This window comes from Staurois parvus, unplaced genomic scaffold, assembly GCF_062004578.1.
Source record: "Staurois parvus isolate SC_StPar_1 unplaced genomic scaffold, SC_StPar_1.0 ptg000195l, whole genome shotgun sequence".
Lineage (NCBI taxonomy): Eukaryota > Metazoa > Chordata > Amphibia > Anura > Ranidae > Staurois > Staurois parvus.
In genome coordinates, this window is record NW_028317991.1 from 7596086 (window position 1) to 7623544 (window position 27459).

The window sequence follows — 27459 nt, forward strand, 5'->3', positions numbered from 1 at the left end:
GTGTTTTCTTGGAAAGGTTCTATTTCGCAGTCATTTATACATCTGAGTCAATAAATAATATTATTTTATTCTCTCCTTCGTGGGGGACAGGTTTTAACGCAAACAGTTCACCGATTCACAAGCCACCGAAGTGTAATTTTACCTTTCAGGAACAAAGGCAATATAAACACGATGGCAAGCTTTACATATTTCAAGGAGAGTTTCTTCTATCCGAAAGAATTGCCCATTGCCATTTGAGGTCCAGTCTCTGGTTTTTGATTTAAAGTGTTACTAAACTCCGGACCCCGCATTCACTATATCTGGTCTCCCCGGACCCTGCATTCACTATATCTGGTCTCCCCGGACCCTGCATTCAGTATATCTGGCTTCCCCGGACCCTGCATTCAGTATATCTGGTCTCCCCGGACCTTGCATTCACTATATCTGGTCTCCTTGGACCCTGCATTCACTATATCTGGTCTCCTTGGACCCTGCATTCACTACATCTGGTCTCCCCGGACCCTGCATTCACTATATCTGGTCTCCTTGGACCCTGCATTCACTATATCTGGTCTCCTTGGACCCTGCATTCACTATATCTGGTCTCCCCGGACCCTGCAATCACTATATCTGGTCTCCCTGGACCTTGCATTCACTATATCTGGTCTCCCCAGACCCTGCATTCACTATATCCGGTCTCCCCGGACCCTGCATTCACTATATCCGGTCTCCCTGGACCCTGCATTCACTATATCTGGTCTCCTTGGACCCTGCATTCACTATATCCGGTCTCCTTGGACCCTGCATTTACTATATCCGGTCTCCCCGGACCCTGCATTCACTATATCTGGTCTCCCAGGACCCTGCCTTCACTATATCTGGTCTCCCTGGACCCTGCATTCACTATATCTGGTCTCCTTGGACCCTGCATTCACTATATCCGGTCTCCTTGGACCCTGCATTCACTATATCTGGTCTCCCTGGACCCTGCATTCACTATATCTGGTCTCCCAGGACCCTGCATTCACTATATATGGTCTCCCTGGACCCTGCATTCACTATATCTGGTCTCCTTGGACCCTGCATTCACTATATCCGGTCTCCCCGGACCCTGCATTCACTATATCCGGTCTCCCCGGACCCTGCATTCACTATATCCAGTCTCCCCGGACCCTGCATTCACTATATCTGGTCTCCGCGGACCCTGCATTCACTATATCCGGTCTCCCCAGACCTTCCATTCATTATATCTGGTCTCCCCGGACCCTGCATTCACTATATCCGGTCTCCCCGGACCCTGCATTCACTATATCTGGTCTCCGCGGACCCTGCATTCACTATATCCGGTCTCCCCAGACCTTCCATTCATTATATCTGGTCTCCCCGGACCTGCATTCACTATATCTGGTCTCCCTGGACCCTGTATTCACTATATCTGGTCTCCCACAGTACACACAACACAGAAATGCAATTATTTTAGTAAATATAAACTGTTAAATACCTTTTCTCATCAGCAGTTAGAGCAGTCTTGTGACTTCTATCAGTGTCCAGCCAAGCACTGCTTAAAACTTGTAGGAGGAGTTTTCACTCTCCACTGACTGTCCTATGAGGCTGCATCACCCCTGACCCTCTGTCTGGACAGCACTGGTTGGCCCTGTGCTGATCACATGCACTCTGCAAAAGGAAAAAAAAAAACTTTCTAGCAATAAACACTGAGCATGTGCAGAGTGCCTCCTAGAGCTCTGTACTATCAGCAGACAGATTAGGGACAGCAAAAGAAAGGGAGGATCAGAGAAGACAGGATCAAACAGCCTTTTTACACAATGCAGAGGATTAACCCTTTAGGTTCCACAGTGAGTATAATAAGCACGCTTTACTGCATATACAGACTGATCTTACTGTTTAGTAACAGTTTGAAGCAAACAGGTTCACTCAAACCCCAATTGAGCCTTCACTTTGATTCGGCTAAATACATTCCAGGTACAATAAAACAAAAAGGGTGTATAGTCATACGGTTACTTTAGAAAGCAGCAACAGCCTGAGTAGAAAATCCTATCCCCTGCCACTATGCTGCACAGAAAACAGCAACAGCCTGAGTAGAAAATCCTATCCCCTGCCAGTATGCTGCACAGAAGGAGTCTTGCTCAGGGAAGCAGTGGTGTTTGTGCAGAGGTCTGACGTGCCCAATGCTGAGGCATACCTATGGATCTGCAAGCAGAAAAGCTCATGTGCCCTGCTGATTGGAGAGCTCTAGTTCTGACTCAGATACGGTGTGGCAGTAGTAGCTGAGCTGTGAAAGCAGATGTGAAGCTGTGGCCCACAGGTTGCCAACCACTGATCTGGGGTGTGTGTGCGATGAGTGGAGCATGGCGCCAACTGGCTCCTGTTGACTGCATTGCCCTTGAGACTGCTGCCCCTCCCCGCCTTGTCCCTGGCCCTGTGGATGACTTACCATGAACACTGTACTCCTAATCGGGTTGCTGATATCTTATCTCAGCAGCTTTTAGGAGAGGAACAACTGAACTGCACTGAGACACCTAGAGCAACCTTTAGCGGCAAATCTACAAATGACAATATTTGATACAATATTCAAAATATAAAAGAGCAAGCGCATGTAAGAGGGTCCTTGTGTATGGCTAGTTTTGGCACCCAAGCGCAAGGTCCAACCCTCGCTCCAGCCCTGCTAGAACACCTTCCTATCTGCTGAGGCCCACCCTTCCACCATTTTGTTCCCTGCTCCTCACCATAGGCCTTCTCACGACATTCCCAACCATTGACCTTTAAGTCAGAAAAAAGAATGTCTCCCCTGTAGTTAGCTTCACCGCACTGACTGATGTTGTCCTGGGAATGGCAAGACAGTCACATCACTAGGACACACACTCCTGAGTCACTTGACATACACAGTCAATCATATGAATTGGACGTTCTGCTGTAGTCATCAGCGAAAGCATGTGCAGCACCTCACAGCCATCTCCCTTCAGTCTGTCGTGTCATCAGTACTCACCAGACTGTGTCTCTATAGACACCTCCTAGCTGGGTGCACCTCTCTTGGGAACCCTCCAGGGAAGCAGCCTCATACAGGGTTCTCCAGCCTGGACTAGAAGGACTTTTGCAATCTACTCTAGCCCTCACCTCCTTAGAGGACAGAATGTCTACAGCCAGCTCCTCCTTCATACAAGTTCATTCCACACGGCCTCCTGCCCTGTTTGATAGTTACATGGTGTTGGGTGTTTGGCTCCCACACCCCAAGAGAAATGGTGCCCCACCTTAAATGACTTATATAAGGGTGCTGACTCTACCCTGACCAGGGGTGGACTGACCATTTGGAAACTCAGGCATTGCCCGAGGGCCCAGGGTCAGTAGGGGGCCCCATGAGATGCCCCTGGTACCTTTTTCATAAGCTTTTTTGAGTTTGGGCAAGGACACAGGGGCCCCATGATCCCCTATTGCCCGGGGGCCCCATTAGTTGTCAGTCCGCCCCTGCCCCTGACATCACTGCAAGAGGGTTCTACCTAAAAAGGAGTCTAACACCCAATGTCACTACCTGCTGTACCAGACACTCTGGTTCAGAACCACCTAGTGGCCCACACATATAAAAAGCATGAGCCTGGTGGGCTGAGTCAGCCTTTGGCTTCATGTATGTCTTGGATCTTGGATGCTCCAATAGCGAGATTTCAGTGCCATAATTCCCAAATAAGTTCCTATCTACCTGGGAGCAATCTTGCCCACCTAAGTGTGTTCCAGCTCCTCCTGTTATTCTTACCATATTATAAAATAAATGCAAATCCAGTAGGTATGGTGGGAACCCCTCATAATGGGCTCAGCAGGTGTGCAGACCAAGGAACTCTTACCAACAGAGTCACTGGGGGAGAGAAGAGAGATAGGTGGTCCAACTCTCTAGCTTCTACCAAACACTAAGCTATGGTTGAACTGGATGGACTTTTGTTTTTTTTCAGCCAGACTAACTATGTAACTGTAACGAAACGTTTTGGGTGACCTGCCCCTTTAACAATATATAGATTATAAATTTTGGTACTCTTGAGTGGTTAAAAATAACCAGATAGTATAAATGGTAATTCCACTTTAAACCTGTTTGCAGGGCAGGTCATAAACACAGGAGAAGGGTGTAAAACTAAATTGTAGACATGAAAAAACATTGTATATATAAAACGGCATGGCACATAAATTGATAAAGTAATCAAACCGTTAGTTAGAAATTAGCAAATACTAATCCCTTCATTAGCAACTGACCCCACACAGGTCATGTCCTACTTCGCACAAACTTTCCCGATTTAGAAACATAACATTTAGCCTTGAAGCCAGATGATAAAAATAGCACACTAATGGTTTCTAAAAATAGTTGTGATCATTAGGAAAATAAATATTTTAACTCATTAACATGGGAGTGTATTTCCTGTGACCCCTTATTTGTAATCAGTTATCTTGTATAATGGACGACCTTGAAATCCAGATGAAGGGACGCAGCACTTTTTCTTTTAGTCTTTACTAATTCAAAATTGTAAAGATAACCTATGAAATAAAATATTTACTTATTTCTATCAAAAAAAGATCATTTTTAATCTGGATTCCCTCTATGGCATTAGAAAAACTCTTCATTTTAGCTCAACACACGTTATTGTGTTCTGGAGAGTATCTGTGTGCTTTGTCATATTTATTGCATTTGGCTTTTTAAAAAAATATATTTAAGTAAAAAGATGCATTCATTGGGCCTTGATATGCTATGTAGTGACAAGTGAATCAATGCAAAAACCAGGTGAATTAACAAATCTTTCTGCATTTCTCTGAACATGCGCAGGCAAAATCTGCAGAGAATTATATAAATCACAATGAGGTGTTCCTCAGCATATTGGATAGATCAGCTCTAAATAAACAGCAGGGTTTTCTCTTTTTTTTATTGTTCTACAGCAGGGATATTGAATTAAAATTCATGGAGGTCCAATTACTAAAATGTTCTTTCAGCAGAGGTCCAAAACACATGTTTTTGCGATGACATAGATCCTTCACATCACAGCCCTCCTCTCTTCTTGGGGTAGGTTCACATATGGCGGGGGAATATGTGCAAAATCGCATGCGTTCCCGACCCACAGAGAAATGCACTGCACTTCAGCAGATGTGTCGGGGTGACATTCAATTTTAATTAATGGAATTACAGTCCTCAGCACCCCCCTATTACTGTCCCCAGCACCCCCATTACAGTCTTCAACCCCCATTACTGTCTTTAGACCCCCCATTACAGTCCTCAGACCCCCCCAACTACTGTCCTAGGTCCCCCATTACTGTCCCCATTACCCCCCATTATTGTCCCCAGCACCCCCCATTACTGTCCTGAGTACCCAACAATTAGTTGTCCTCAGAAGCCCCATTACAGTCCTCAGACTCCCCCCCCCCCCCATTACTGTCCTTAGCACCGACCCTTACTGTCCTCAGACCCTCCTCATTAATGTCCTCAACCTCCCATTACTGTCGTCAGCACCCTCCCCATTAGTTTCCTTAGACCCCCCATTACTATTCTTGGCACCCCTCATTACTGTCCTCAGGCCCCCATTACTTTCATTTGTGTTTGCTGGTTCTTTGTTTCCCCATTACTTTCCTTAGACCCCCCCATTACTGTCCTCAGCTTTTCCTCCCATTATTGTCCTCAGCCTTCCATTACTGTCCTCAGCACCCTCCCCATTAGTTTCCTTAGACCCCCCATTACTATTCTTGGCACCCCTTATTAGTGTCCTCAGGCCCCCATTACTTTCCTTAGACCCCCCATTACTGTTCTCAGCACTCCCCATTACTGTCCTCAGCTCTTCCCCCCATTAATGTCTCAGCCTTCTATTACTGTCCTCAGCACCTCCCCCATTAGTTTCCTTAGACCCCCCCCCCATTATTATATTATTATACAGTATTTATATAGAGCCAAAGGGTATGCTCAGCGCTGTACAATAGCAAGGGGGACATAACATGAGACAAGACAGTAACAATACACTACACGTGGGGTTCGAGGGCCCTGCTCTTTCGAGGAAGGGGGAGGTGGTACAGGAGGAGATGGCTGTGGGGGATGGAGTGGTGGGAGGAGTGGAGGAGGTTAGTTGTTAGGTGAGGTCGGGTGTTAGGTGAGGTTGGGGTAGATTTCCCTGAAGAGGAGGGTTTTCATGGTGCGCCTGAAGGTGAGGAGGGTAGGTGACAGTCTGATGGATTGGGGTAGGGAGTTCCAGAGGATGGGGAAGTCCTGGAGAAGTCCTGCAATTGGGCGTGGGAGGAGGAGACCAGGGAGCTAGAGAGCAGGAGGTCCTGTGAGGAGCGGAGGGCACGGGTAGGGTAGTATCTGGGTATCAGGTCAGTTATGTAGTTCGGTTACTGTCCTCAGACCCCTTATTACTGTCTTCTGACCCCCCAATACTGTCCTCACCCCCCCATTACTGTCCTTAGCTCCCTTCCCATTAATGTCCTCAGCCTAGCCCCCCCCCCCTCCACCACCACCACTGCTGTCCTGAGCCCCTCTTCACATAACCCCCTCCTGTCTTATCTGACACAGAAAGGTTGGAAGGGACAAGACACAGGAAGGTGGGGGCACAGCTGCTGCAGACAGAGGGCAGGAGCTGAAAGATGGTGAACGGTTACTAGGACCGCCCTAAATCCCAGCTACCAATCACCTGCCATGCCTCCCACTGTTGGCTGTGAGAGAATGGCAGTGGTGATAGCTGCTGGGCAGAATGGCTCCTAAATAGTGGGACTGTGGCGATCTGGATAGGACATTGATTCGGTCTGGATTCGGACCATGGTCTACCATTTAGTGATGCCTGTTGTGCTCAAGGATTACAAAATAGAAGAACTGAAAGTGATGAGAGCTATGTGGACATTGGGGTCAATGTACTAAAACTGGAGAGTGAAAAATCTGGTGCAGCTGTGCATGGTAGCCAATCAGCTTTTAACTTCACCTTGTTCAATTAAGCTTTGACAAAAAAAAACTGGAAGCTGATTGGTTTCTCTGCACAGCTGCACCAGATTTTGCACTCTACAATTTTAGTAAATTAACCCCATTTTGTGCTTTCACACTCTTACAAAAGTATAATTATTTGTCATATAAATTCTTTAAATAACTTCCAGGTCTCGGGGAACCCCTGCAAATAATTATTATATCTACAGATCACAGAACATTATCTTAAACAGTAAGTTGAGTTATAAGAAATGTAGTGTACCTATTGTAATTAATACCTGGGGCTGCTATATATGACAAAATGATTACAGTAATGGCCAGAAAAGAAATGTAGCCATTGAAAATGGTACTGTTCCCCCCTCCCCTCCTTTTTTTTTTTTTAATAATTTTGAGAAAAATAAACATTTGAAAAAAGAAAAAGAAAAAAAATGGTATGTGAGTTCTCATTTATTTTCTTCACAACATATATAGTATAGTGAAAATATGAGAATCAGGGTACGTGTCTTAGCTTAGAAGCCTATCAAAGACCAACTGAGGGGGAGCTAACCCTGGAGTCTCCAACCTGCTGTTACTTATCTCTATAAATTTATTAGGACATGTATTATGTTGCTACACTAATTGTTCTCGCAATAGGGTACCATTTACCACCTTTACCCACATAGAATAAGTTGGGGGAACTGGGGAGATCCATCTCTGTGCTATGAGTTTACGTGCTATAAATGAGGGATAGCTGTATACTGTATGTGTCTGAAGTACAATGTTCCCCATCTAGCTAGCCCAGTACACACACACTATATTGCCAAAAGTATTGGTCGGCCTGCCTTTACACACACATGAACTTTAATGGCACTCCAGTCTTAGTCCGTAGGGTTCAATATTGAGTTGGCCCGCCCTTTGCAGCTATAACAGCTTCAACTCTTCTGGGAAGGCTGTCCACAAGGTTTAGGAGGGTGTCTATGGGAAGGTTTGATCATTCTTCCAGAAGCACATTTGTGAGGTCAGGCACTGATGTCGGACGAGAAGGTCTGTCTCACAGTCTCTGCTCTAATTCATCCCAAAGGTGTTCTATCGGGTTGAGGTCAGGACCAGGCCAGTCAAGTTCCTCCAGCCATTTTGGGATCTGGTTGTCATACATATTGCCATCCTCTGCGAATCGAGCTGTGAGATTTCTGGAGCTGTTCCTGGATGTTTTGTTGACTCTTTTTGGCCGGTGGAGGCTAATAAATAATGCTTTTATGGATCTTGTGAAATGTGAGTGGCCTGGTATTATTAACTATATGTTATATGGTCATTAGCAATATTACACTATATATACTTTTTTCCTTTGGCACAACTGTGGAACGGGTTTGGAAGTCTTTATCAAAAAGTGAGTGGAAGGATCATCCTAGCCCTGTATGGTGGAATGGAGGTCTGGAGGCTGTAGAGGGGGTGTAGGATCCCTAGAAGTCCTAAAAGGCCTACTATTCACCAAAATCTGGTGAGTGCAGTTTATGTTGGTCACAGCACTGGTGGATGGTGGAAGCACATATCATAGGAGGATAACTTTAATAATTGTTTGCTGAAGCACCCTGGAATTTGGGATACAGGACTTCATGTTTAATTTAAAGATTTTTTTTGGACACATTAAGTTTTTTTTGGACACTATCAATATAATTTATATTTTTTTATATAATTTATAATTTGTATTTATTATTATGTAATTAATTGGGTTTGGGTATTGTTTTGCGCTGTTTATTTTGGTTTATATACCTGTAATCAGGCTCGGACTGGGACGAAAAATAGGCCCGGGTATTTTAGACTGAACAACACATTTTTTTTTTTTTTAAACCAAATTACAATTAATAAGCCAAGGGATCAGGTAATCTGCTCTTGTATATAAGAAGCCAAGGGATCAAGTGATCATCTTCTATATAAAAAGGTCCAGGGGGGTGAGTAATCAGCCCAGTCATGGGGATGATCTCTAACACAGAGTCTTTCTCAGAAGTCAGGGGAAGAAGTAGTGAAGTCCCATTGACTTACCTTGCAGATTCTCTTCTTCTCAATGCTCTCTCTCTTGAAGACATGTTCCTTGGCAGCTGAGAGCTCTATGTGCTTGGACTGTGGTAGGGAAGGCCAGGCACCCCAGAATGACAATGTCTATGTACCTGGACTCCTCCATCTCTTGCTCTGCCATCACTCCTGCTCGTCCCTGCCCAATTTCGTTCTGTAATATCGGGGGGCAGCCTTGCAGCTGTCATTGAGCAACCACGGCCAGCGCTGATTGGGGCTCGCTCAACAGTGCCTCACCTCCTGGAGTTGAAAGACAATGCGAGAAGGGAAAGGAGTGAAGCCATGGTTGGAGAAGATCTACATCAAATCAGCTTTTGTTAGGACATGTGGCCAGGCAGCCCAGGTCCACCGGGCAGATGCCTGGTGTGCTCTATGGCCAGTGCAGGTCTGCCTGTAATAATGTGTAGCCACGCTGACATTATGCTCGCACGTCACGTTTATGGTGATGCTCCACGTCATCTGCCTAGCCCAGAACCGCCACGTCCTATGTCTGAACTCCTGTGCACTCCATGCTGGTTTCTACAGGCGCTCTTCACCTGCAGCCGCTTCCTGGCATTAGCTCTGCAGTAGCTGGTCTCTTCCTTGCCAATAACTGCATGTGATGCTGAGCCGGTCTAGTGGTGACTTCTTATGGGAGATGATATGCACGATGTTTCTAATTACACATTAGTGGATATGTTTTTTTACTTGGCTTTTATTTTATTTATTATTTATTTCAGGTACTTATATAGCGCCATCAATTTATGCAGCACTTTACATATATATTGTACATTCACATCAGTCCCTAACCCTCAAGGAGCGTACAATCTAAGGTCCCTAAACTTATATTTATATATACACATGCTAGGGCCAATTTAGACAGGTGCCAATTCACCTACCAGCATATCTTTGGAGTGTGGGAGGAAACCAGAGTACCCGGAGAAAACCCACACAGGCACAGCGAGAACATGCAAACTCCAGGCAGGAGGTGCCGTGGTTGGGATTTGAACCAACGACCCTAGTACTGCCAGGTGGAAGTGCTAACCATTTAGCCACTGTGCTGCCCAAATACATCTTTTATGATGTTGGTAGAATCAGCATCAGTTAAGGATCCAAGATCAGTTTGCCAATATTTTCAGTACTTGAGAGTCAAACAGCTTAAGGATCTCTGTATTAGCAATCTACGTTTGCATACCACAAACCCCAGACCGGACTGACTGTCTGATCCTGGGTTCCATTCTCTCGGCAGCCAGGCTCAAAGTAGTTCACAGTCAATCAAATTAGACAACAGGCCATGCATGTCTTTTTACAGTTTATGTGCTGATTTAAATTGGATGGGGTGTGGGATACTTCAAAAGCAACTAGGAAAATGTAACAGAGGACAATACAACTGATCTGCTCCATCAGGGTGTAAGCACCCTCTTGAAGGTGAAGGTTAAATGCAGGAACTCCTCAACAGTGTATAATCCTGAGCAGGGGCGGACTGACCATTTGGAAACTCGGGCACTGCCCGAGGGCCCGGAGTCAGTAGGGAGCCCCATGAGATGCCCCTGGTACCTTTTTCATAGGCTTTTTTGAGTTTGGGCAAGCACACAGAGACCCCATGATCCCCTATTGCCCGGGGGCCCCATAAGTTGTCAGTCTGCCCCTGATCCTGAGTAAACTGTAATGATCTCCCACAGGTGGCAAGGGAAGTCTCTAGGATCCTTAAAACTAGTACTCACTGCACCCTGGGCACTGTAATGCCTCCTGTGGTACCAGCAGTCTATACACTGGGAACAAAAGGAAGCTGTTCTAGGCCCCAACCTATATATACCCCTCTCAGCCCCCTGCTGGTCACTTACTCTCTTGACCAGGGATTGGCTGAGAGAGACTGAGTAAGCAGGCCAGGGTCAGATTTTCCCACCCACTATATCCCATAATTCGTTGGGATGCAGGGGAAAGTAGTTGAGCCTGCACCAGCAGAGCCCACAACAAAAGCAACTGATCACTGCTCCCCAGCAAAGGGAATTTGAAAACCAAATTTACCTAAACTCTAGCAGCCTAACTAAGAGGGTGCTACATATAGATTGCCAAAATGTGCCCCCATTTAGACACAGAAAAAAAGCAAAAGCATCCTTTTTACCCTGGTAATTTGTGAAGTGCCCACTTACACTAGTGGTCAGTGGAGAAACATCCTCTTAGATTGGGGGGGTAAAGAGAAAAGGGTCCCTCACACTGGTAATAAATTAGGCAAGAGACCAATTATCACTGATAGTCAGTAGGAAGAATCCCGCCATACAGATAGCTAAACAGATCATCGGTGTCAGTGGTTACCTATCCGATGATCAAAAATTGCTCAAGTAGCTGCTAGGAACCTCGGGAAGAATTCTAGGGTTTCACAGAACCCTGGTTGAGAAAGGCTGTTATGGATTGGTAATAAAACTTATATGCAGTTTTGCTATATTGAGCTTTCTTACTTATTATAAAGTATGTATAGCCCAATTTCTTTTATAGATTTAGATAGAAATGATTTTGGGTCAGTTTATAGTGAAAATCGTTCTCCCCGACAATGTCGACCCTTGTATCCTAGATTCCAAGAATAGGGAGTTGCACAAATTGTTTTGTTGATAATTTGCTTAATAAATGGCCCTGCTTGTTTTTCTGGATATGTGATGAAGGTGATGATACACAAAGATCTTCTATTTTAGGCAATGCTGTGTTTTGTAAAAATAAGGGAAACGCCTCTAATTTAAAAATAAAATGTGATCATCCACCATTGTTACTGTACAACATTACACATATTTTTACAAAGTAGCACTAAAATAATTTTTCACTTTTCTGTTCTTCAGCAAAAAGCCTCAATAGCAGTGCCCAGTCATTAATTTGCTAATGGAGCATTTAATAGCTCTTGTCTCACTAGCCACTTGAATAATGCATTTCGGTAATGTTTAACTTCTGCAGAATTTCTTTGTGTTATTAGCGCAGGCACAGATGTGAACTGGACATCACTTTAAAGAAGAAGGGGAAGTTAGCGGTTGTCAGGAAAATCAACCCTGGTCCTGAAGTTACCATGGCAAGCATGGCAGTGCAGTTACTGGGCTTCTTCACCTGCCTTATTGGTTTTATAGGAACTATTATTTCCACAGTGCTTCCTCACTGGTGGCGGACTGCACACGTTGGCACCAACATCATCACGGCTGTGGCATATATGAAGGGCCTTTGGATGGAATGCGTTTGGCACAGTACAGGAATTTACCAGTGCCAGGTCCACCAGTCTCAGCTGGCCCTTCCTCGAGATCTTCAGATTGCCAGAGGTATGATGGTCACGTCTTGTGTCCTTTCACTACTGGCCTGCATGGTCTCTGTCTTTGGCATGAAGTGCACTCAATGTGCCAAAGGATCATCGGCCAAGAAGATGATCTCGGTCCTTGGTGGAGTCCTCTTCCTCCTGGCTGGCTTTACGTGTCTGATTCCAGTGGCCTGGTGTACCAATGACGTTGTCAATGACTTTTACAACCCAGCTCTTCCCTATGGTATGAAGTTTGAGATTGGACAAGCTCTTTATGTTGGATTTATCTCAGCAGGCTTGACTAACATTGGAGGGATCATGTTGCTGTTTACTTCTTGCCGAAAGTCAGTTGACCAAGTGCCGTATCTCCATCCATCACATCACCTACGGAGGGCAGCTATGAGCAAGCCAGCACCAGTCCACAAAAGTAGTCATACCCCTTCCTGGTCCTCTGCCTCTCGTTATGGCTATCAAATCAATGACTTTGTTTAAGTGGCCAGGACACCCTTAGCTCCTTCAAATGAACACAGACTATAATATTATATTCTTATTAACTCAAGAGTTTATTTAAGACTATATAATGTTTACTGTAATGCTGGGATGACTAAGAGGAGAGTAAGAAGGACTTGTAAATATGTAACTTTGTAAGTTTCATGGTTTTTAATTTATTATCCAGTGATGCACATAGGACAGAATGATGTTCTTTTGGGGGCGTATGTTGATCTGCAATTTGTATGTTGGATTTAGAAAATAAAATGCCAACAAAGAAAACCCTTATTTCTCATCTTAAATTATGTGTATAATAAATATTCAACAGGTATGTATCAGAGGATACACTGCATATGCATGTATGAGATCAAAAATGGAGATTTCGTTAATTTTTACTAAGTTCTTTTTTAATTGCATTAAGCTGACACAGTTGTATTCTTATAACTGTATGAACTTACTGCATGTGATAATAGTATTCTGGACATTAATTCCTGTTTTTATTTTACATGTCTTTATATTTCAAAAGAGTAAAAAAGCAGAATAATGGTGGAGGTTATCCTCTTATTCTGCTTTCTCCTTCTATTAGCATTTTCCTTGACAGTGCATTTGCATTCAACATATCTTACTGGCTCTCAGTGCTGCCACTCCCTCTCCCAATCTGAGCTCTGCTGTACAGGGGGCTGCAAGAGGCTGATACCAGGTAGAGTTCAGGTACTACCAATTGCATTAAAAAATATATTTTTATGTTGTATTAAAGTGGTTGTAAAGGCTCATGTTTTTTTTTACCTTCATGCATTCTGTAGATGAAAGTAAAAAACCTTCTGTGTCCAGCATCCCCCCCCCCCCCAGTATCCCCTAATACTAACCTGAGCCCCACTGTGTTCCAGCAATGTGCACAAGATCCTCAGCTTTCAGGGAATATTCCTCCTCATTGGCTGAGACAGCAACAGGAGCCATTGGCTCCTGCTGCTGTCAATCACAGCCAGTGAGCCTATGAGGGGAGAGAGAGGGCAGGGCCAAGCCATGGCTCTGTGTCTGAATGAACACGCAGAGCAGCGGCTCAAGAGCGAGCCTGCTCGGGTGCCTCCATAGCAAGCTGTTTGTTCTTCTGAAGGAAGGAGGGGCCAGGAATGCTGGCCAGGGACCTGAGAAGAGGGCTGCTCTGTGCAAAACCATTACACAGAGCAGGTAAGTAAGACATGTTTGTTTTGTATTTTTAATTGCCTTTAACATCACTTTAAATTATAAGTGCATTTAAAACAAAGAGCACTTATTCTTCTTGCTCCCCCCTTTCCCTGACTTAACTTAGACTCCTCTCCAGATGCATGCCTACTTGAATCCATTGGCCATGGCCTCCTGTGTTTGCTTTCATCCTGTACCACAAGTCATCGGTGTCCTGGCCATGCCTGAACAGTAGCTTCCCATAGACTTCTATAAGACTGGATCCTAGGCTTCTCTGGCCTCTGGACAGGGCCCTATAGACGTCTATGGCCAGTGACTCTAAGAGGTTCCCCATCTGCTGAGGATTACAGAGAAGTCAGACTGATGAACGTTTTGATTTAAGCACAGCTGTGGAGTTTGTTAGGTAACATTAGTAGTGTACTGATTGATTTCATTTGTTGCACAGAATCAATGTTTACAGTGCATTGAAAAAGTATTCATACCCCTTGAAATTTGTTTTATTGGAATTATATGTGATAGACCAGGGGTCTCCAATTTTTTTAAGCAAAGGGCCAGTTACTGTCCTTCAGGCTTTAGACGGGGTGGACTGTGGCCAGTGGGAGTAGAAAATGCCCCGGTATCAGTGCCCCTTTATTGGTTTTAATGGGAGGAGTAGTGTCAGTGACCCATTATTGATATCAATGAGAAGAATAGTGTTCCATTTTTGTTGTCAGTAGGGGGAATGGTGCTCCATCATTGGTTTCAGTTGGTGGAATAAAGCCCCAAGGGCCAGATAAAAGCAAGCGAAGGACCACATCCGACCCCTGGGCCACAATTTGGAGACCTCTGTGATAGACCAACACAAAGGGGCACTTTGTGGCAATTTTGAAGTGGAAGGAAAATGATAAATGTTTTTCAAAATTCTGCACAAACAAATATGTGAAAAGTGTGATGTGCATTTGTATTCAGCCCTCGAAGTCAATATTTTGTAGAACCACCTTTCACTGCAATTCCAGCTGCAAGTCTTTTTGGGGATGTCTCTACCAGCTTTGTACATCTAGAGAGGGACATTTTTGCCTATTCTTCTTTGCAAAATAGCCTAAGCTCTGTCAGATTGGATGGAGAGCGTCTGTGAACAGCAATCTTCAAGTCTTGCAACAGATTCTCCATGGAATTTAGGTCTGGACTTTGACTGGGCCATTCTAACATATGAATATGCTTTGATCTAAACCATTCCATTGTAGCTCTGGCTCTTTGGCTTTCTGGCTGTTTAGGGTCGTCGTCCTGCTGGAAGGTGAACCTCCGCCCCAGTCTCAAGTCTTTTGCAACAGGTTTTCTTCTAAGATTGCACTGATTCATGCTTTGCTGGTGTTTTTTTTGCCTTCCTCTGGATCAACTGTGGGTATAGGATTATAATTTTTTTTTTTTTAATGGTTAAACTGGGGGGACTTTTGTCTTTTTTCAGTCAGACTATGTAACCTGTATTTGGCTCCATCCATCTTCCCATCAACTCTGCACAGCTTCCCCGTCCCTGCTGAAGAAAAACATCCCCACAACATGATGCTGCCACCACCATGTTTCACGGTGGGGATGGTGTGTTCAGGATGATGTGCAGTGTTAGTTTTCTGCCACACATAGCGTTTTGCTTTTAGGCCAAAAAGTTCAATTTTGGTCTCATCTGACCAGAGCACCTTCTTCCACATGTTTGCTGTGTCCTCCACATGGCTTCTCGCAAACTGCAAATGGGCCTTCTTATGGCTTTCTTTCAACATTGGCTTTCTTCTTGCCACTCTTCCATAAAGGCCAGATTTGTGGAGTGCACAACTAATAGTTGTCCTGTGGACAGATGCTTGGCTGCTTCTCTGATTAATGCTCTCCTTGCCCAGGATGTCAGTTTAGGTGGATGGCCATGTCTTGGTAGGTTTGCAGTTGTGCCATACTCTTTAAATTTTTGGATGATGGATTGAACAGTGCTCTGTGAGATGTTAAAAGCTTGGGATATTTTTTTATAACCTAACCCTGCTTTAAACTTCTCCACACCTTTATCCCTGACCTGTCTGGTGTGTTCCTTAGCCTTCATGATGCTCTTTGTTCACTAATTTTCTCTAAAAAACCTCTGAGGGCTTCACAGAACAGCTCTATTTATACTGAGATTAAATTACACACAGGTGGACTCTGTTTACTAATTAGGTGACTTCTGAAGGCAATTGGTTCAACTAGATTTTAGTTAGGGGTATCAGAGTAAGGGGGGCTGAATACACATATATTTTACATATTTATTTTTAAAAAATTTTGAAAACTATTTATAATTTTCCTTCCACTTCACAATTATATGCCACTTTGTGTTGGTCTATCACATAAAATCCCAATAAAATACATTCACGTTTTTGGTTGTAACATGACAAAATGTGGAAAATTTCAAAGGCTATAAATACTTTTTCAAGTCACTATAATATCCACTCTAAATGTGTCTGAATGAGTAATTGCAGAGTAGTTCAGTAAATCCATACAGTAAATGTGCAGAATAAATGGCTTTGAGCAAAAAAAAAATTAATTCAGCTGAAAATGTAACAATTATTTAAGCAGAAGTAACATTCATGAGCCATTTTATAAAGCTGCCCCTTCCCTTTTAGTATGTCTGTTATAAGTACCATTAACGTTGGGTAATTGATTATTGAGAAACTGGGTATAGTGCACTCACAGTTCGTAAACAGCAGCACAGAAAAGGAGTCAGAGATATTTATCTATACATCTTTGTATACGTTAAAGTAGAACTTCATCCATTTTTAAAAAAATAAAGTCAGCAGCTACAAATACTGTGTTAAATAAACCTGTTCACCAGAATAGTGAACTTAATTAAGCTGTCACCCCATAAAGTGTAAATTCACTTTTGGCATATAAGATGATAAAGGGGGCGCTTCTAACCACAATATGTATGCACCAAACAATTATACAAATCCTGCTTACAATAAAAGTGGAGAAATGTATAATACCAAAAAGCATATAAAATGTGAAATTGTCTCCAATAACAAATTACAAACAACACTATGTGTCAGACAACAGTATCAAGTGACACCGTATCCCAATAGTGCATACTGATCAAGTAAGTGAACTGTAAACATAAGGTCCAAAAAAGAGATCAAACACCAGAAGAAGAAACCAGCAGAATTCCTCTTTTCACACTTTTGTTGAGAAAAAAACATTCCCCTCTCGATTATCTATATACATTTCAAATATTGTAACAAACTTTGTTGCCGATTCCTACCTCTTGTTAGTTTGAAGAAATAGCTGTTTGTTTGTTTGTCTTTGTCCATGGGCAAAGTGAATCTGTATGAAAGTGATTTAATAATGATCAATAGGCTGCTGCACCTGCAGGGTTCTAATGAGGAAAGTGACAGGGTCTGTACCCCTTTAGACATAATTTTCCTTTGGGAGTATCTCACCAAAAATGAAATTTTTTGTTGCATGGGATGCCAAAATCTGACTTATATATTAATGCAGACTTCTGGGAAAATCAGGAAGCCAATCACACAAGCAAGAAATGATGTATCAGGGAGACGTTCTGTACATCATCTGTGTACAGAACACCCCCAGGATGCCATATTGCATTGCATTTTACAGGAAATTAAAATACTTCAGATTGAAAAGGAAAAGTAATTTTTAATAACATTCAAATACATTACGACTTGTTTCGCAATTCTATATGCTATATTATTTTATTTTTTTATTTGCTATTTTTTTCCCCATGAAAGTGGAGTTACCCTTTAAATATTGTGACCCAGTGTAAACACAGAACACTCACCAGATGGCATGTGACCCTTTTAATAAAAAGTGGTCAACAAGCGCTCAGCTTGTACAACACTTAGTGCATCTCCTATATTGGATTCAACCCAGGCTTTTACTTGTCTGTAGCAAGCATGTCTCCACCTCAATGCCACCATATTCTGCTATATATATACTGTATACCAGAGGGAGAAAGAAGTACTCATAGTGTAGTATTTTTATTAATAAATAGACAGTACACAAAAAAACAAGCGAGCCAACATGCTTTCCAGATACCAGAAATTGCGTAACTGTAAATGACGTACTGGAAGCCCAATCCTCAATGTGTTTTGTCGCACTGCCATCTGCCAGTCAGCTTCCTGATGATGTCAGGTATTATACCTGACATAAAAGTCAGCAGCTACAGTGTTTGTAGCTACCAAAAAATTATACATTTCTTACATAGAGTAAAAGTGGAAAAATACATATTACCAAACAGGGCTGAACAAGAGAAATCTAAAGGTTTATGGCTAGCCTTGCTGTAACCATTGTATTCTTCAAATGGCTACACAGCAGTACAGATTATTATTATTATTTATTATTATACAGGATTTATATAGCGCCAACAGTTTGTGCAGTGCTTTACAATATAAGGGGGACAGTACAATTACAATACATTTCAGTACAGAAGGAATAGGAGGGCCCTGCTCGTGGAGCTTACAATCTAAAGGAAGGGGGCCAGATAAAGGTAGAGTAACTGCCAGGGGCGGACTGACAACTCATGGGGCCCCCGGGCAATAGGGGATCATGGGGCCCCTGTGTCCTTGCCCAAACTGAAAAAAGCCTATGAAAAAGGTACCAGGGGCATCTCATGGGGCCCCCTAATGACCCCGGGCCACCGGGCAGTGCCCGAGTTTCCAAATGGTCAGTCCGCCCCTGGTAACTGCACAAAGCCAACTATAGCTCCCTGTAGTGTCTAATCTATAAATCACTATGTTTAATAAAAAATTCAAAATATGAAAGAGAAAGCCTATAAAAAGGAGGAGCCTGGTGGGCTGAGTGTGGGCTATGTCTTGGGTACAAGACCTTGATGCCATAATTCCCGACACTGTTCCCATCTATCGGGGACGTTGCGGTGCTCCTGCCCACCTTTGTGTGTTCCAGCTCCTCCTGTAACAATCTTTATAGCATAAAACCTATTAAAAAGCCAACAAGCCAGCAAGGAGAGAGGGAACCACTTTTTAATGGGTACAGTAGGTGTGTAGACCCAGGAAAAGAATCTCTGAGAACTCAGAGGGTTTAACTCTTTAGCAACAGAATCATTTTTCCGATCTCCCACAGTGCACATAACATGGAAATACAATTATTTTAGTAAATATAAATTGCGAAATACCTTTCCTGACAGACTCCATGGCAGCATACGTATGGGTTAGTCCCACTTTCTCTTCTCCTCTAGGACCCCACTCCCACAAATCTTTGCTCCTCGCTGGAGGCCGTATTCCTTTTTTGTCCTCCTCCTATGGACCTAGTGCAAGTCTTACCTGGTTCCCGCATACAAGATGGTCCGCGACCAAGGCCTGGCGAGCCTACCCGGGAGATGCGAGGTGACACGCCGCTTGTCAGTAGTACGGGCCCCAGCTACAGGCAAGTATTGGACGCGGTGGATGGATGCGGTGCCAGGAGTGGCAGAGCAAGGCGTCCCCTCATCAAATTCCAGTGTTCCCCAGCTAATAGTGGGGTGGAAATGTGTGAGCAGGAGTTGGTACCTGCAAGAGCTCAGGTCTGCCAATGGCAGGCGAGTGGCACTTGGGCGGGATAGTCTGCTAATAACAGGTGGTCATGTAGCACCCCAATCGGATGAGGCGGTCTCCAAGTGAGGTGGTTGCAGCTGTGTGGGGTTGGTAAGCAGTGCCCATGTTCAGGTTTAATTTTTTTGCTCCTTATTTGCCTTTCCTTTTCTTTCCCTGGTGCTAGTGGGTGCCTGGAGCGCAGCGCAGTGGGTGCATGCGTGCGGGTGTCCTAGGGACCAACGCATGCGCAGTATGGTGGCGGTGATGTCACAGCTTTGGTGGCAAATTAAAACAGTTGTCAGAGCTGTTTTCCTTGGAATGTGGCAGCTTCCCCAATCACTCTGGTTCACTGTGAAGGTCAGTACTTGTCCCTCCTGCCCCCCCCCGGTGGTCTGCTGAGATTTTGCATGTCATGGTTTTTTTTTTACAGCTTGGTTGGCTTCGCAGCTGACCCAACATGGATGTGTCACCGCCTCCTTGTGGCCAGCCCCTGTGCAGTAGGTACAGACGGACGGCTTTAGCCCCTTGATTCCCCACTGGCACTTTTCTGTGGCTTTTAACTATCCCTTGTTCTGTGTCTTTTTTTTTTTCCTCTCAGCCCTACTAGGTCTGATCGCCACTATACAGTGCACGATGACAGAAGTGCGTCCAGATCTCAGCGCCATCATTAGTCCTCTAAATCCAGACATCACGGGTCTACTTCCAGCTCCAGGCGGCATAGGAGAAGCTCTCGCTCCTCCTCCAGGCATCACATTAAGGGGCACACCAGCTGCTCCAATAGGAAAACTTGCTGGGGGTGTGATTCTCAGGTTCCTGACGACAGGTCATTATGTGACTCCTGTTTTGCACGGGCGACCGGCGAGAGAGAAAGCGCCAACCAACAGGGAGAGGCTTTGGTCAGACGGGTCGTTCAAGAATCCCTGAAAGAAATTGGGTCTGTAGCCCATCGGTTGGGGTGTGCTCCCCTCCCAAAGATCCCCAAGAGAGATTGGAGCCTTCACAACCTAAGCTACCTGTCAGCCAGAGCCTCAGATAGTGAGAGTGAGGATCCGTGTGTGAGCTTCGATTTCGCCCTAGTCTTGCCGCTAGTCAAAGCGGTCAAAGAGGCCCTGCAGTGGGAATAAGCCATGGAGTCTCCCCTAAACACAGGAAATTCTTTAAACATCTAAGTAACGATCGTCCAAACTTTCCATTCCTGGAGGAACTCAGGAAAATTTTCACCGAGGAGTGGAGCAATGTTGATAAGAAGGAATGCTTGCTGAATAAAGCAGCCAAGTCAGAGGATGTCAAACATCTAGAATCGGCCCCTCTGGTGGATGTGGCCTTGATGAGACTAGCCAAGCACGTTACCCTCCCTCTCGAGGATTCAGTGTTCTTCAAGGACAACCTGGAAAGGAGGATCAAATTTGATTTCAAGCGAATCTACACTACGGCTGGGATGGCTTGCAAGCCGACGCGCGCCTTAGTGGCCTTGTCTAAAGCTATGGAAGTGTGGTTGGATAATGTGGATGTGGCCTTCAGAGGAGTTCCAGAAGAGGTGGCCAGGAATTCAAGTATTCAGGAGCTGAGGTTGGCATCTGCCTTCCTGGGGGAGGCCTCGATTGACCTTACCCATCTGCTGGCTTGGGTGATGCTGTCCTCGGGGACAGCCAAGCGGGTGTTTTGGCTTCGGCCCTGGTTGGCTGATCCAGCCTCTAAGCAGGCATGGTGCAAGATCCCATTTGAGGGTTCCTTCCTGTTTGGGCTACAGGCGTGAGGTCTGGTTTCCTGCTCCAAGATCAGTGTCTTCTAGGCCAGAAGATGGCTCAGCCCAGAAGTCAAAGCTCAGGATGAGCTAGGGATTCAGGCCTCTACACTCTGGGCCGCAAATTCAAGAGAAGCTGGAGGAGAAGTTGATCATCTTTTCAGAAATCCTCCAAGGGCTTGACCTCTGGAGGTCGTGAGGCCACAAAGTCCCTTTGAGATTGGGCCCACTCAGGCAGGCCAGGTGGGGGCATGCCTTCGCCATTTTCGGCATGTCTGGGCGGCTTCAATCTGGGACGCCAGGGTCATCAACACAATATCTTTAGGGCATGATTGGGCCTTCAAGAGCCCTCCTCAACAAGCAATTCAACCAGGCGACTGGCTCCTGTCTATAGATCTGAAGGACACCTACTTTCATGTGCCCATTGCAAGAGATTTTCAGAGATTCCTCCGGTTCACTGTGGACCATCGGCATCTCCAGTTCTTGTGTCTCCCCTTTGGGCTTTCACCATCGCGTGTTTTCAATAGTCTTGTTGACAGTTGTGGCCCTGATCAGAACCAGAGGCATTTGTTTGCACCACTATCTAGATGACCTGCTCCTACTGTCCCAGGACAGAGTACAACTACTACAGCACAGAGCCCACATCATCTTGACCCTTCTCAAGTTCGAGTGGTTGCTGAATTTGGAGAACAGCCAGTTGTAGCCCATGCAGTCTCCAATATTCTTCGGGGCACATTTCGACATGATCAGCGCCACCATCTCCCTGCCCATGCAGAAGATTCCAGTGATCCAGAGCCAATTACTACCTGCTTTTTCTTCCTCACATCTTCGTGCCCTCAAATGCCTGAAGAGCATTGGCACCATGGTGTCCACAGCGCCGATGGTAAAGTGGGCACAGTGGAGAATGCAAACCTTCCAGAATTGCTTTCTTCAACAGTGGATTCCAGGCAGCATGGGCCAGGTCATTTACATATCTCCCTCCATGAAGGAGAGCCTTCCTCGGTGGCTGCACTGGAAGAACCTGCTCAATTGCCATTTGATTGCCCCCATCTCCTTGGTCACAATCACTACAGATGCCAGCAACTCCGGATGGGGTGCTCTCTGCCAGTCAGAGATAGCTCAGGGAAGATGGAGCTTTCCCTCCCACAGGTTGAGGTCAAATGTCCTGGAATTACGAGCAGCGCTCTGTGCCCTGCAGGCCTTCCAGCACCTTACACAGGGGAAATCAGTCCAACTGAGGTTTAAAAATACGACGGCAGCATCCTACAGAAGGAGACAAGGAAGGACCCACAGCCAACCATGGCTTGGACCCAGAGAAACCTGTTCAACATATCAGCAGTATACGTCCCTGGAGTCCAGAACTCGCAAGCAGACTTCCTTTCCAGGCTTCAATTGGACAACAAGTGGTCTCTCAATACAGAAGTTTTCAAGTGGATACTGACCCTTGGGATCAGTCCAGAAGTTGACCTGTTTGACTCCCTGTGTAACAGCAAACTGGGGATGTTCTATACCAGGAAATGCTGTCCCCAGGCCTTCAGGGTAGATGCTCTGACAGATCAGTGTGGGTTTCGCACAGCCTATGTGTTTCTCCCGTTCCCTGTCACCTTCAGGTTTCTACGGAGGCTCAAAACAGAAGTAGTGGAGGTAGTGGCCGTAATTCCATACTGGCCGAACAGATCATGGTTTCCCTTACTAGTTCAGCTCAGCTTTCGGGATCCGGTTCCTATCCCTCTCAGTACAGACCTGCTGACACAGGGGCCATTATTCACCCTTGCCCAGCCCGGCTTCATCTAATGGTCTGGTTCTTGAGAGGGGGAGGTTGGAAGCCTTAGGCTGTCCGACTGAAGTCATCCCTACCCTGATGAATGCCAAATGCCAGTAGATCCCACCACAGTTTTTTTTTCCCCATCTGCTGTGCTATCATCCTTGCAGCAGGGCAGAGGATGGGAGAGGCACCAGGTCTGGACAACAGCTGCAAGTGGATGATTGGTTACTAGGATGCTTGTTAACAAGAAAAGTTGGGCAGATCCTGCCCTCTGTCCAGACATAACCTGTGTAAGGTAGGACTGAAAACGCTGCTGTAAAAGGGAGGGGAGTTAAGGGAAGGGGTGAGGACAGTGCTCTGAATGTGGGGGTGAGGAGAATGCTCTGAACTAAGGGTGTGAGGAGAATGCTCTGAATAAGAGGGTGAGGACAGTGCTCTGAATGGGGGGGGGGGGTTGGGGCTATGAAAGGGGGGTGAATGGGGGTGTGGACAGTGCTCCGAATGGGGGGGGTGGTTGAAAGTGATCTGAATGGGGGAAGGGGGGTTGAGGACAGTGCTCTGAATGAGGAGTTGAGGACAGTGCTCTGAATCGATGGTGAATGGGAGTGGAAACAGTAGCCTGAAGCGGGAGGCGTTAATGGGGGGTGAGCACATTGCTCCAAAGGGGGGAGTGAGTACAGTGCTCAGAATCGGGGTGAATGGGGTGAGTGAGGACAGTGTCCCAATGGGGGGGATGAGGACAGTATTCTAAGGGGGGGTTGAGAACAGTGCTCTGAAATAGGGGGGGAATGGGAGGAGTGAGGACAGTGCTCCGAACGGGGGGTGAATGGGAGGAGTGAGGACAGTGCTCCAAACTGGGGGTTAATGGGGGGAGTGAGGACAGTGATCCGAACTGGGGGTGAATGGGAGGAGTGAGGACAGTGCTCAAAACTGGGGGTGAATGGGGGGAGTGAAGACAATGATCCAAACTTAGGGTGAATGGGAGGAGTGAGGACAGTGCTGTGAAGGGGGGTTAAGAGGGGATGAGAACACTGCTATGAAAGGGGCAAGGTTAAGTGGGGCCAGGGGACACCCATGTGAAGGAGGAACTGTGACATAAAGGGTTTTGACTGTGACATAAAGGGGGTAAACTGTGACATAAGAGAGGTGACTGTGTGTATTATTTGACATGTACAAAATCAAAACTTTATTTGTACAAAAAGGCATTCATAAAAACATGGTATCAAAATTCAATATCTCAAAGGCAATTTTTCCCAATTACATTTCAGCATACATGATAAATGTAACAATAAGTGTAGCACTACCCCCTTGGGGGTTGCTAAGGATTTGGGTCCCCCTATAGTTCTGCACAGCCAGACAATCTTCATTTTCCACACAAGCTTGCATTCGAAGAAATCAGACCTTGAGCTTTTGTTCTGTTGTTTATTGAGGGGATTTAGAACTGAGATAAAAAGGGGGCTTCAGGATGCTCAAAAGGAACTGACAACCGAGGAAAAACTTCCTATAACTTTTCACAAGCTTCTCTTTTGCAACACATTCTCTTTTGGAGAGCTAGCCAGTATCTCACTGATGTACCATCCCAGACCCTAGATACAATTCTCCTCGTTACCCAGCAATCCAGAGGTTTTCCTGAGCAGGGTTCTGGTTCCTGTCCCTTTAAATGGGTGAACAGTCTCTAGTAGGGTACTAGTCTGGTTTCCCACAGGAATGCTCCATCGCCTATCCACCCAGGGGGTGCAGGTGTACTCACTCAGATCCTGTCCTGTACTGCTTGTGAGTTGGCTGATGCTACCAGGCTGGGCTGCTCCTTCCCTGCCATACAGGTTGTCCTCACTCAGGGAGCCAGTGAGTCCCAAGTTTTCCTCCTGTCTAGTTCCAGGCTCACAGGTAGCCTCCTTCCTCACAGCCTCACATCTTTCTCTTGACTCTCCAGACTCCCCACTCCTGCTACTTAGTAGGCTCAAACACTTATAAGGGAGTCCCAGTCCCTTGCCAAGCCTTGGATTGGCTGAGGTCCCTCAAGAGTGCAGCCAGCCACTCCTCAGATTCACCCACTACCTCCAAGGCCTTCCTCCAAAAGCCTCAGAGCAGGGGGAAATTCCAGACTGGCTGGCCTTCAGAGCCTCTCAACCCTGGCCACAATTTGACCCCTCTGGTTTTTTCACCCGAGCTGCTATTCAGCTCCTGTCTAACCATTAGGATCTAGCTCACCCTAGCTAAACTAGGAGGGTGCTACATAAGCATTTAGAATCACATTCTCAAAAATATTAAGCTGGATACAGAAAACTCCAGTCACCACTGGGCCGGCAACTCTTAACTGGACTATCTTGACCAGTTCAATATAAATATGGCGACCCAAGCTTAGTTCTTTATATTTCTGGTGGAATTCAGTGATGGTATGATTAGTATGAGCCTGACAAATTCAAAATAGTTAGGGATCTGTAGGGCATTCCAGGCAGCATGATTATAAATTCACTGACGTTCTTCCTCTAGATTGCGAAAAAGAACTTTAGGCAAATAAGAAAATTCAAGCCCATGACGGGAGGTAAGATACCTTACTACATAATGTTGTGTAAAACTTTGAAACAAAGCACATACTATAACATAATAACACTTTACAAGCACCTGTTTACACTGGGGGCATTCTTCGCACTAACCACCAAGGGGCAATTTTCCAACTGATCCTCTGAGGTTCGAGAGAGGGTATGTTAGGTGGACAGTTTAGACGTGAATAACACAATTTGTTAATAACAAAAGTTTTTAAATATATGTCGGTATTTTGCATATATAAGGGGGGTTTGGTAGGTAAACATTTAACTAAGATGGCATGTATCAGGGGGTACGCAGTGAATGTTTTCTATAGGCAGGGGTACTTAATATCACCTTGAGTAACACAGCCACGGTCACAAATGCAAAAGCCAAAAGTGAGTTGTAAGTTATAAATTCCAGCGTATGTATTACCTGAGGCCTGGCAATACCCAGAACTGTGTTACAGCAGCCCACAGGCAGTAAAAACAATGACTTTCTTCTAAGAAAGCTGAAAACACTAATTGTCCTCCATGACAGCCGATATGCCCAGGTGACCCGAGGAGGTATTAAATGGCGACAAAATTCAGCTGCAGCATGATGTGAAATTATAACTTTTCCAGCAGACTAATTATTGGATCTCCACTGACTCACAGCCTCCCTGGCCCGGCTTTCCTATTTAAAGGTTCCTTTATAAATTTACATGAACGAGGTATTAACAGTCTCCAGTGCCTGGCTGATTCTCCGCTCTCAAAGAAAAATAGCAAGTGTATATTGTGCTATTCTCATGAAAGCAAAGAGCTACATCAGCCCGTGTGCGAGGTTAATACCTCTATAAAGAGGGCTACAGCAGCTGTTCAGTCCCAGGCCCACACGCCAAGACAAACACGCCGGGAACACTCCAGAGATCCGGCGCTGGGAAGTGGACTCTGCTAGTTGTGTATGAAAAGCTGCTTCTTCCTCAGGTAATACATTACACCTCTTTTGTAAGTCTTCTCTTGCCTCTCTGATCGCTGCCAGGCCAGCAGTCCCCCACTTTTCAGAGGCTGTAGAATTTGTCTGCCAATATAGCCCCTTAAAGTGAAGCTTCAATTTCCCTCAAAAGAAACTTGCACAAAAGTAGGCTATTTATTAAAGATAAGTCATACATACGCTGCTCATTGTACATTCTCAGCATGCCCTGGTGCTTGGTGCCTGTGTGCATGCATAGGAGCTACATCATACCAAGCCAGCCAAAGTGGGCAAAAATGGCAAATGCAGAACAACCGCCTCAACTGCCAACAGCTGGTGGTGCCAGCTGTCAAAACAATAACTGTAGTGGGAGATTAATTTGTTTGCACTGTATACCATGGATGGAGGAATCTGTTAGATTGCAGGCTAAAGGGAAGAATCTGTATGTGTCTGGGCAGCCTAACAACAGTGACAGTAGAAAACACCCTGGTGTCAATGTCCAATGGGACAATGTCAAAGGCTCAATGGTGGGTGGAAGTAATAAATGTCCCTGAATTGGTGAGTAATGGGGGTAAAAAGATAACCTTGTGTCTGTAGTAAGTGAGTGAAAGAATAGTGCCCCATCACTGGTATTAATAGGAAGTATGGTGCCCAATCGTTGGTATCAATGGAAGGAGTAGTGCCTCATCATTGGTATCATTGTGAGGCTTGGTGCCTTATGGTTGGTGTCAGTGGGAGGTATGGTGCCAAATCATTGGTATCAATAGGAGGTATGGTGCCCAATCATTGGTGTCAGTGGGATGTACGGTGCCCCATTGTTGGTGCCAGTGGGAGGAATAGTGTCCCAAAGGGCTGCATTTAGTAAATGTGTTACAGTTTGGAGACCACTGCCTTTGGGGATAAGGAAGGAATGTTTTTCCCTGTTGGAGCAAATTGGACTATGCTTTGAAAGGGTTATTTGCCTTCCTCTAAATCAACTGTGGGTTTAGAGATTTGTGTGTGCAGGCTTTCAGTTTATTTAGTAATTAATTTTTCTTTAGGTTGAAC

At 45.2% G+C, this 27459-nt stretch overlaps 1 protein-coding gene across 1 annotated transcript; it reads left to right on the forward strand.

Moving 5' to 3' along the window:
* The first annotated feature begins 12005 nt into the window (after positions 1–12005).
* On the forward strand, positions 12006–12716 carry CLDN14 (claudin 14). The gene has a single exon (XM_089677980.1). It carries the CDS (start codon positions 12006–12008, stop codon positions 12714–12716), a length of 711 nt encoding a protein of 236 aa, XP_089534106.1.
* The last annotated feature ends 14743 nt before the right edge of the window (positions 12717–27459 follow it).